The sequence below is a fragment of the Apium graveolens genome, chromosome 6, assembly GCF_009905375.1.
Source record: "Apium graveolens cultivar Ventura chromosome 6, ASM990537v1, whole genome shotgun sequence".
NCBI lineage: Eukaryota > Viridiplantae > Streptophyta > Magnoliopsida > Apiales > Apiaceae > Apium > Apium graveolens.
The window spans coordinates 129,366,551-129,378,560 of record NC_133652.1 but is presented as its reverse complement, the minus strand read 5'-3'; the positions used below and the strand labels follow the sequence as shown (position 1 = coordinate 129,378,560).

General features: G+C 37.1%; 1 protein-coding gene across 1 annotated transcript; it reads right to left on the bottom strand.

The window, feature by feature from the left end:
- Window positions 1-9,692: 9,692 nt before the first annotated feature.
- On the bottom strand, window positions 9,693-11,078 carry LOC141665443 (uncharacterized). The gene is made up of 3 exons (XM_074471426.1): window positions 10,658-11,078; window positions 10,010-10,546; window positions 9,693-9,940 (listed from the first exon to the last, which is right to left on the bottom strand). The coding sequence occupies exons 1-3, from the start codon at window positions 11,076-11,078 to the stop codon at window positions 9,693-9,695; spliced, it is 1,206 nt and encodes a 401-aa protein (XP_074327527.1).
- Window positions 11,079-12,010: the final 932 nt, after the last annotated feature.

The following is a 12,010-nucleotide window of genomic DNA, read 5'->3' as shown; positions in this document are numbered from 1 at the left end:
TATCCAATCTGGATCCAATAGAGCTTCTTCCACTTTCTTAGGTTCCTCCTGAGACAGAAAACTACTATACAGACATTCATCTTGAGTGGCTTTTCTTGTTTGCACTTTAGATGATGCATCACCAATGATCAGTTCAAAGGGATGATTCTTGGTCCATTTCCTTTGTGGTGGAAGATGTGCTCTAGATGAGGTGGCCTCAGTATTGTCATGATGTGAGACAGAGTGTTGACTGGTTGAAACTCCCCCTGAGTTGTTGGTCCTTTGCAGGGAACTTGGAGTTCTATCAACTGATGATGTAAATCGATTATCCGTTGATGAACTATGATCAACGGATGCTTCATTTTGTACTTCAACGGATGATGCACTATGTCTGTCAACGGATACTGCATTGCCTCTATCAACGGATGCAGTATTTTGTGCATTATCCAAGGGCATGTTTTGAATCCCTTTTGAAGTGTCATCTCCATCAGTCTCCTCTTCACTATCATCACAATATATCTCAATGTTGTCAAATTTGAGTTTCTCATTATGTCCCTCATCTGTTAGTCCATCAATCTTTTTATCATCAAACACAACATGCACAGATTCCATAACAATGTTGGTTCTTAGATTGTAGACCCTATAAGATTTTCCAGCTGAGTAACCAACAAATATCCCTTCATCAGCCTTTGCATCAAACTTCCCTTTATGGTCAGATTGATTCCTCAGTATAAAGCATTTACATCCAAAGACATGAAGAAAGTTTAGAGTTGGTTTTCTTCTCTTGAACAACTGATAAGGAGTCATGCCTTTAGCTTGATTGATCAAAGAAATATTCTGAGTGAAGCAGGCACAATTAACAGCTTCAGCCCAGAAATATGTTGGTAACTTTGATTCTTCAAGCATTGTTCTGGCAGCTTCAATTAAAGATCTGTTCTTTCTTTCAACAACCCCATTTTGCTGAGGTGTTCTTGGAGCTGAGAACTCATGCATGATTCCATTTTCTTCACAGAACAGCCTTAATGTCGAATTCTTGAACTCAGTTCCATTGTCACTCCTGATATTTCTAACCTTCAAGTCAGGATGATTGTTGACTTGCCTGATGTGATTGATAATGATTTCACTTGCTTCATCCTTTGATCCAAGAAAATAGACCCATGAGAACTTTGAGAAATCATCTACAATCACTAAGCAATATCTTTTTCTTGCAATAGACAATACATTGACTGGTCCAAACAAATCCATATGTAGCAGCTGTAATGGTTCATCAATTGTTGTTTCAAGCTTCTTTTTGAATGATGCTTTCCTTTGTTTGCCTTTCTGACAAGCATCACACAAACCATCCCTTGAGAATTCAACTAGAGGGATTCCTCTAACTAAGTCCTTTTTGACTAGATCATTCATTGTCTTGAAATTCAAGTGAGATAGCTTCTTGTGCCATAGCCAACTTTCAACTGTGCTTGCTTTGCTGAAGAGACAAGTAATGGATTCTGCATCTGTAGAGTTGAAGTCAGCTATGTACACATTTCCTTTTCTAACTCCAGTTAGAACCACTTTGTTGTCTTTCTTACTAGTGACAACACAGGCTTCAGAATTGAAGGAAACTGTATTCCCTCTATCACATAGTTGACTGATGCTCAGTAAATTGTGCTTGAGACCATCAACTAATGCAACTTCATTAATGATGACATTCCTTGTTGAAATCAAGCCATATCCCATAGTAAACCCTTTGCTGTCATCTCCAAAGGTTATGCTAGGGCCAGCTCTCTCCTTGAACTCTGTGAGCAGGGAGAAATCTCCTGTCATGTGTCTTGAACAACCACTGTCCAAGTACCATAGATTTCTTCCATTTCCCTGCACACCATAAAATCAATCAATTTGATTTTGGTACCCAAGTTTCCTTGGGTCCATTCTTGTTAGCCTTTTTCCTAGACTTCATTCCTCCTGCATCTTTAGACTTAGGTAAGTTTGAGTCAACCTTGGTCTTAGATGTAGTTGGTTGAGGTGTAGGGTTAGTCACAGAATCATTTAGCACATTTGTAAAATTATTAGGCATTGATTGTGCAAACATGTTATTCCACATGGGCATATTGTATGGCATTTGAGGCATACTAAATGCAGCAAGATAAGGATTGTTAAAATATGGCATGTTTACAAAATGTGCATAAGGATTTTGTTGAGACATAACAGGCATAGCATGCAGAGGTGATGCAGACATATTAGGCATAGAAGAGGGTACAGTTATGGGAGTCTTCTTAATGGATTTACAATTAGCAGATAGATGATTAACACTACTACAATGCACACAGCTTTTTCTAGGAGCATACCTATCAGGTGTGTAATTGTTGTGTTTATTAACTCCTACCTTCCCATTTCTGTTGGATTTTCTTTTAGATTCCTTTTTATCCTCAACCATCTTGAGCCTATTATTTAACTGTTCTAAGGTCATGTGCCCTACATTCACCTTACTGACATCTTTGGATGTGCTTGCTTCTTCTTTGACAAAGTTCTTTGAAGTTGAACCAAACTTTTTGTTGAGTTTCTTTAGATTCTCTCTTTTAGAAACATCTGCCTGTTTTGATTGAGGAACCTTCAACGGATGCTCCTTTTCTTCCTTCAACGGATAACTTTCATCATCCGTTGATTCCACATCCGTTGACAGCCCATCAATTAATTCCAGTTTCTTTTTATTTTTATCCCAGGCAGTTTCACAGAATGATTCAATTCCTTGGACCTTAGCAATTTGAGCACTTACATCCCTAGATGTCTTCCAGGCTTTAATCACCTCTTGCTCTTTCTCTAATTGATTGGAAAGTATTTCTACTTTCTTAACAGATTCAGCTAGTTCATTTTCAACAGATATACAATGCAACTTTGTTTTCTCTAGGTCAATCATCTTATCTTCTAACAAAGCATTTCTATTACTTAAAAACAGATTGTTCTCTCTAATCCTACTATTTTCTTTAGCAAGAGATTTAAGAGACACACGCAAATGATACAATTCAGTAGACATGTCATTAAAAGCATCATTGCACTCTTCTTTAGTAAGCTGTGTTAAGTCAGTAGTGATTACCTGATTGCTTGATGAACTAACTTCATTTTCTTCAGAATCAGCCATGAGAGCAAGGTTGACATACTCCACATCTTCATCCTCTTCATCTCCATTAGCTGCCCAGTCCCTTTCTTGAGTAATGAAAGCCCTCTCCTTTTGCTTGAGTAGATCAAAATATTTCTTTTTGTAATCTACTTGCTCAAATTTCTTCTTTTCAGAAGTTGGCTTTCTGCACTCACCTGCAAAGTGTCCACTTATACCACAATTGAAACACTTGAACTTGGATTTGTCCACAGTGTTTTTGTGAGGTTTAGTGGCTCTAGTGTTTTTCTTGAATTTCATCTTTGCAAATCTTCTGGACAGAAATGCAAGATGCTCATCAATACCATCTGAGTCATCTTGGCTGGAGTTGTCTTCATTTTCAGCAACTTGCTCTTTCCCTTTGCTTGATTCCTGATTTCTTATACCATCTTTGGAGTTTGATGTAGATCTCGCAGTTTCTTGTCTGCATTTCCTCTCATCTTCAGCTACCAATGCAACTGAACTTCCTTTCTTTCTCCCCTTCTCCAATACCTCATCCTGTTCCAGCTCTAGTTCATAAGTCTTCAAGATTCCATACAATCTTTCAAGAGTGAAGTCCTTATAATCTTGAGAGTTTCTTAAGGAGACGGTCATGGGTTTCCATTCCTTTGGCAAGGATCTTAAAAATTTAAGATTTGAATCCTTCACCTGGTACACTCTTCCATACAGCTTCAGTCCATTCAACAGCTTTTGGAACCTATTGAATGTTTCATTTAAAGATTCATTTTCTTCAAAATGAAAGTATTCATATTGTTGAATGAGAAGCTGCATTTTGTTTTCTTTTACTTGTTCTGTACCTTCACACAGTAGTTGAACTGTGTCCCAAACTTCTTTGGCAGTTGTGCAATTTATCACATTATCAAACATATCCATGTTAAGACCATTAAACAAAATGTTCATAGCCTTCTTATCCTTGTGGACTTCTTCTGTGTCTTCCATTGTCCATTCTGCTCTAGGTTTTGGAATGGATTGACCAACAACAACTGTGGCTGTAGCAACTGTTGCTACTTTGTGGGGAATGTGAGGACCATTCTCAATGCAGTTTACATAACCTTCATCTTGGGAGAGTAGATGAAGGTGCATTTTCACCTTCCAATGGTGATAACTGTCTTTGTCAAGAACTGGGATCTTTACTCCAATGTCCTTCTTACTCATCTTTGTTAGATTCCAAGATCTTTAAACTCTTTGTATGTCAAGAGCCTGCTCTGATACCAATTGTTATTCCTAGTGGACTAACAATGAGATTTACAGAAGGGGGTTGAATGTAAATCTCAAAACTTTTTCAAGTTTTGAGCAGTTTATGAAAGTTGTGTGTTCAAGAAGAACAAGTGTGTGAATTGCTTTAAGCTAATACAGACAGATATATATTCAAGCACAAATGTAAAGAACACAACAGACCTTAAAAACTTTTCTGGTGGATTTGTTGTTCCACCAGAGATGGTATTTTAGAAAATCTGTGATTAAACAATGTTGATCACAGCTGCATCCTAGTACAAACTAGATGAATTTTCTCTCAATATTTTTCTAAACAGCTCTGGAAAATCTCTCTTCTAATTACTAGCTTCTACTTGGTTTATATATTACCAAGTGTACAAGTGAAGAACAATATAAAATACAGTAATAAAATAAGATCTTCACTTGCTTCTTTTCCTGTTCACTCCAGTACTTTGTTGACTATTGCATCTTTGTACTAAAGAAGAACGGCTGCTTTTTCTGTTGTTCCTGAAATTCGGCTACCACATCTCAGTTGTCTCTATCAACCCATGTGCCTCTGTTTGTAGGTACAACTACCCCTTATCAACGGCTAATCATCAGAACATCCGTTGAAGCTTTCATCCGTTGATGCACTCATCCGTTGAAGGATGTTATCCGTTGAAGCTTTCATCCGTTGATGCACTCATCCGTTGAAGGATGTTATCCGTTGATGACTTTATCCGTTGAAGCTTTAGAGACATCCGTTGAAGCTTAGCTTCTCATCCGTTGAAGGTCTTTAAGTCATCCGTTGATACCACTTCACTTATACAAAATTACAAGGCATGAAGTATTTACAATTGGCCTTCCTATCTGCATATCATCTAGTAGTCAACATGACTCATAGTTTCTCTCAACTTCCAAGAATTACATTTTAAATACAGAGACTGAAATATGCTACAACACTAGACTTATTTCTAAGTAAAGCTACACCATCAACGGATAGCCAAAGTGGTCTTATCCGTTGAGGCTACAGACACTAAATTTCTACTTAAGTATTTTGTTAAACATATCATCAAACTAATGCACATACATTCCTAACAGAGGATGAGCATGTCGTGACGTTGGCTACAGTTCGTCAGGCACTGCAGCTGCCTAAGAACTGCGTTTATACAACTGTTGAGGAGCCAGTTCTTCAAAATATGATGGCCAGTCTAGGGTATGAAAAGACATTGGCAAAGCTGGGTCAATTGAAGAGATCCAACATAAGGAGGGAATGGAGTTTCTTCTTTGACTGCATTACAAAGACCTTCGCCAACAAATATTCTAATTTCAATGCAATCCCCATACTCAGTCAATAAATCGGGTATGCTCTCATTAATCAAAATGATTTTGATTATGCAAGTGCTGTTTTAGGCTTTATTGGGGATATGATGACAGAAGATAGGAATACTGTCTATTTTGTTAGATTCTGTCAGCTTATCTATAGTGTTTGTTGTTCTGATAAGCCCCAATTAGCTAGTGAATCACTTTCACCATTTAGACTAGCTAAAATATCTGTTAATGAATTATTATTTACTGATAATAAGAAGGTTGTGTTAAGACCCCTCCGAATTCCTTTATTTGTCAAACAGGCCTTAATAACCTATGATCCAGTTACATACACTGCACTATATCTTGATGTCCAACCATCTAAACCTCAACCATCAGCACCTACCACCACTACCCACACACCTCCAACTTCTCAACCACAACCAAAATCTACCATCAGGGCATATTTCAAACCATCAACTCAATCATCTCAACCTGAATCATCAGCACATACTATCAGATCTTCATCTTCCAGGCTAAAAAGGATAAAGTCTGTTCCTCAACCCCCACAAAAGAGAAGGAAGATGATTCTCAGAGATAAATCTGATAGTGTGAGGAAATAATTGAAGCACGGGTTCATGCATCAGAACCTGTGATAGTTAGAGCTGAGAATGTTACTTCTCAGAAAGAAACTGCAGCTCAAAGTTCTGATACTTTGAAGAAGAAATTTGTAAGATCTGAAGCTGCTAAAGTAACTCCTTCATTGGCAAGGAGATTGAAGAAAATGAAGGCTATGAGGTATTTGGCTAAGGCTCCATCAGAAGATACTGAAGAAGCTGAGGAGGGGGATCAGGAATCTCTGATCTCATAAGAACCGATTATCATTGAAGTCCTTCCAGCTCAAGCCAAAGACACTGCTACTGATACAGTTGTAACCCCTCATGTCTCTCCTATTAAAGCTACAGATGATGCTGAAGAACAACCTACAACTTCTGAAATAGATATTCATAATTTGAATATACCAAATGTTCTTTATCTGGAAGCTCCATCTACAGATGCTCAGCAAACTCCAACTCATTTTCCAATTTTAAATGCTGAGATACCATCTACATCAACCACAACAGCTCTGGAGATAAATTCTGATGTTCAGAATTTACACGAAGCTGTTCCTGAATCTCCAGCTGCTTCACATACTGTTGTGTTGTCAGAACATAATGAGTCTTCCTCAAGTTCTGAAGACAGTGTTTCTGCTGAGACTCCAGTTCCTATACTAGGAAAGGAAGAATTGGTGAAGAAATTTGTTGAAAAGGAAGCACCTATTCCTTGGGAGGATACTCACAGAGGTGTGGAGTGCACCAAGAAGTGGAATGACACTGATTTCATTCCAAGTTCTAACATTCTGACAGAGCATATTTCTAAACCTGATGAGTTGCTCACAAATGCTGATTCAAAGACACAACTCAAGATCACTGCTCTATCTACCAAACATCTTCAAGGTCTACATTCTTCTACTCATGAAAAGGTTGATACACTAAAGAAACATGCTGATAAGCTAGATCTACATCTTAAGCTTGGAAAGAATAGATATATCAAACCTACTTTTGAGAAAATTGAAGCCACTGAGAAGATTCAAGAGAAACAACAGGCCCAAATTGATGAGGTCCTGGCTAACCAAATTTCTCAAAAAGCTCAATTGGAAGAAATCCAATCTTCAGTTGAACTTCTTCTTTCTCTCTCACTTCCTGATGATGCCAAAACAGGGGAGAAGGTAGTTAAGTCCAAATGCACACCTACTGAAATACTGAAGAAAAAGGATGATAAAAGTGATGACCAGGGAAACTCTGATAAGAGTAAAGGTCAAGGAAAAGTTCAAGGAAAATCATCTACATAGAACAAGTCAAGTTCTGATGCTGTGAATGCTAAAAGTCTGAAGTCAAGTTCTGATAAACAAAGTCTGATGTCAAGTTCTGATATTTTGATTCAGTCAAGATCTAAAGACTCTCAGAAGTTTTTACAAACTCTGAAGCTAAAGGGGAAGCAGACTACTGTTTATTACAAAAATCCTTAAATCCAAACACCTGATGAGGAGATAGCTAGAAGATTATTTCTGAAACAAAATCCAGGAATGGATTTGGAAACTCTCAAGGAGGAAGAAGCTAGATTTTCTGCTGAGAAGACAAATCTTAAGTCTAAAGTTTCTGATACAAAGAAACCTCCAAGGACTAAGGAAAAAGGCTTTGTGATCAGGGAAAAGTCAAATTCTGAGACTTCAAAGTCCAAGACTAGATCACAAACGGAGATTGATCCTAAATCAAAAGGAAAAGAAAAGGTTGGTGAACCTTTAAAGATTGAGAAAAAGATAAGTTCTTGCATTCTAGTCTATCAAACTACAGTGCATGATGATGATTTGATAGAAGATGAAACTGTTCAAATTCTGAAGAGAAGAAAGATAATTGAAGAATCTAAAACAACCTCTGACACTGCTCAAGTTGTTCAGAATGAAGAACAACAAGTTATAAAAGAAACAACAAATTCTGATCAAGTTAATTTGGAAAAGATGACAATTGCTGATAAGAAGAAGCTATTATGGAAGAAAACTACTCCAGTTGAACCAAAATCCAATCTCTTGATGAATCAACTTGCAACATTTGGGTTAAGATCCAAGCAACCTAGAGATAAAGCTGGATTAGGTTCCGATGAAGAGAAGATACAAACAGGAGTAGAAGTTACTCTCAGAGATCCTTTCATGTCGACAGACAAACCATATGAGCAAATCAAACAAAAGCACCTTGACAAAGTGCTGTCTTCTCAAATTGTGATAGATGCTCATGATAAGGAAAATCTAAAGGAGAAATTGATTTTATTTCTCTATGATGGATTAACTTACAAACTAGTTGATACTGATGTGCTAAAGAAGTCTGTCAGAGAACTTCAACATATTCACTATCTTCTGGAAGTAAAATATGATGTTACAAGAAGATGGTCAGAATACATTTTGAAGGCTATAAGAGATCTATTTAGTTACTCTGGTACAAAGACTTCTCAGTATATACCAATGATTACTGAAGGTGATGGAAGAGAAATTCCTATGCTGAAGAATTCTACTAAGGTGGAAGTTATTCTGAAAGGAAAATGCTTATGTTATAATGAAAACTCTTCACATCCTAGAGTTATCAGACTTGGTGATGGACTTGAAAGAACATCAATTCAAGCTCTCAGAACAACCATTTATCAAATTGGTGATAGTAAAGATAAAGAACTGATGTAGGTCAAAGCACAGTTAGTTGAATTTCTGAGGAAAGCTGAAGACAAGCTGGTAAGAGATTTTGTTAAGAATCATTATGGATTCATATTGATCCAGTGAAGTTGGTAAAGCTATAAGGACTGTAAGTTGTAGTTAATAGTCTTATGAAACTCTTATTGCATTTGAACTTAAATGTTTTTGACATCATCAAATCTATTAACTTGTATATTTTGCACAATTTACAAGTTGGGGGAGATTTTTAGATATATTTGAGATGTCATGTCTAATATGTTTCATGTTTAGTTTTCAGATCTTAACAAACAGGAAATATCAGTACTTACTGGAATCAATACTTACTTGAAATCAGAACTTAAGGATATCAGGACTTAGTTTATCTAGAGATAAATATCAGAAGATGGATATCAAAACTTAAGTACGGGAGGAATAACAGTTAAGGAAGGAAGCTGATTTTCGAGACTAATACAAAAAGAAGATATGCATGAAAAGAGTTAGAGGACTTAAAGAATTGTATAAGATATCTGACTGATATATTTTAGGAGACAAAATTATATTCTATATCAATTAGAAGTTATCTTATAACTGTGTACTATATAAACACAGACATAGGTTTACACTATATGTATTATCATTATCGAGAAGATCATACATTGTAACCTAGCAGCTCTCATGATATTTGTTCATCACTGAGAGAGAACAGTTCCATTGTAATAGAGTTTATTATATCGAATATATCTGTTTACTGTTACTTGAGTTCGAAATCGATTTGATTGTATTCTACACTGTATTCAACCCCCTTCTACAGTGTTGTGTGACCTAACACATCAGACCAACATCAGGCCATAATGCTATATTTTTCTTCGTTCGCTTCAAAGTAGAATATATTAGGTCGCTAGTAAATGGGGCCTTCAGCGTACGAATGTGTGCCTCAGTAACTTGATTAAAATCTAGTTGAGAGAGGTCACAATCAGTGTGCACAGATGAGGTGGCAAGGTTAGATGTAAAGTAATCAACTGCAACTTGAGAAGCAGCACGGTGCCCAAAAACAATGGTACCATTATTGTCTTGTAAAGCAAGAATTTTATTCAAATTTCAGTTAGACAACATTTTTTTATGAAAGAAACTGTTATTACCATCCCCTGAAGAGAGCCACTTAACTCTGGATTTTTGTTGAAGAAAAGCCTCTTCCTGAAGGAGGCAGGACTCTATGTCTTTGCAAGCACTCTTCTCTAAATCCAGCAACTGAGCAGTAGAATTATGTGAGAGACGTTCCCGAATGTCAGCTAAATTTTGCCTAGCTCCATGCATCTTGTTGTGTAGATTACCATTTGCTTTGTTGAGCTTGATCAAAGCATCCTTAACATTACGGAGACGCTTACAAAGAATGGCCATAGGGTCCCCATACCAAGGCTTATCCCAAGAGGTGCGAACAACATCCTGAAAGCTTTCAAGCTCACACATAAAATTGAAGAATTGAAAACTCTTGTGAATTTTCTCAAGCTGCATAGGCACTGAGTGTAAAAGAGTGGAGTTATCCATAATTTCTTGAGGCATGACATGAACAAAACCCTCAGCAAATTTAGAAATCCAAGCACCATTTCCAAGCATTCGATCAAGACGCTTCTCAATCAAATTTTTTGCCCTTTTGTTGTACCAGGTGAACAAAGGACCTAAAGTGCGTAGATGTTGAAGGCCACAATCAAAAACACAATCGTGGATGTTCTGCATGTCAGGAGTTCAATGCATTCGGCCCCCTGTAACTTCAGAAATGCTCAAGATACAGTTTAAATCACCACAAATAGCCCAAGGCCCAGACACCGTTCTGCTAAAATTATGCAAGCTCTCCCAAAGTGGAACTCGCTTATGAGGCTTATTAAGTACATAAACAAAAGAGACAGTAAAGTGAATCTGCTTTTCGATGAAAGTAACATGACAAGTAATATGTTGAGCAGTTTTAACCAACAGAGTAATAATCCAGCAATTAGGGTCCCAATCTACCCAAATATGACCTAACTCACGGTGTTCATAGTCAAACAACCAACACCAATTATGTTTAATACGTTTAGAGACACTAGAACTATTAGAAAGCTTGACTTTAGTTTCAATACAAGACATAAGAGTCAACTTATTTACATCAATATAATTAACAACTTCATTATGTACTTCCCCTCCTGCTAAAAGTGGAGGGTCATTTTTTTTCATAATGCATTGGTCTTTTGACAAAATAAATATTTTCTATAAAATAGAGCAAGATGGTTGTTGCAACAAATGAGGCTAATAAAAAGGTATGTCATGTGACCACAATGATCAGGTGACCGAGGCTTTTACTATGTGTTGCCTTGGCAGTGTTCAGTCTGAAGTTGCATGGATCATCAGCATTATAGAAGCCTCAAGCTGGATCATGCAGAGAAGATGGCAGTATGTTCTCATAAAAACTGGCTTAATAACCTTTTAAATCTCAAGGTTTGCACCAATATACCCATCGACCCCTAAAGTACAAAAACGTTCCTTTTTTCCCCATGAAATACTGAAAACGTACCTTTTAAACTTTAGACCGCCTGAGTTACACCGGGTTTTTTTCCTAGTCCTTCAATTTTTTCCCGGCCCGGGGTTAAAAAGGTACGTTTTCAATACTTCAGAGTCAAAAAGAAAAACTTTTGTACTTCAGGGGGCAATGGATATATTGGTGCAAATCTTGAGTTTCAAAAGGTCATTTTAGCTTCAAAAGGTCATTAAGCCCAAAAATAGCGTGCTTGGTTGTTCTTCAAGCATTACAGGTGCTTGGTTGTTCTTCAAGCATTACAGAGTTCAATTCAAACTCGGTCATGCATATAGCCTTGCTCGAGGCTCTCGCTTATGGTCGGGTAGTATCTTTTCCAAGGAGAACTCCTGCTGCTATGCAGGGAGTAACAATCGATCTGGTTTATAATTGAAGTCTTATTCTACTTTGAAATACATTCACTTTCTAAATTCTAAAGAGTAGGAACTAAAAAAAGTGGTGGTAATCCTATTACATACAACCCAATGGTCGGAGGAATCCTCAAAAAGTTTGAATGCACACTTAAAGCATTAGCGATAGCATGTCAATAATACAAGAGATGCAGTCTCAGGAAAAAGGTGTATAGTCCCACAAC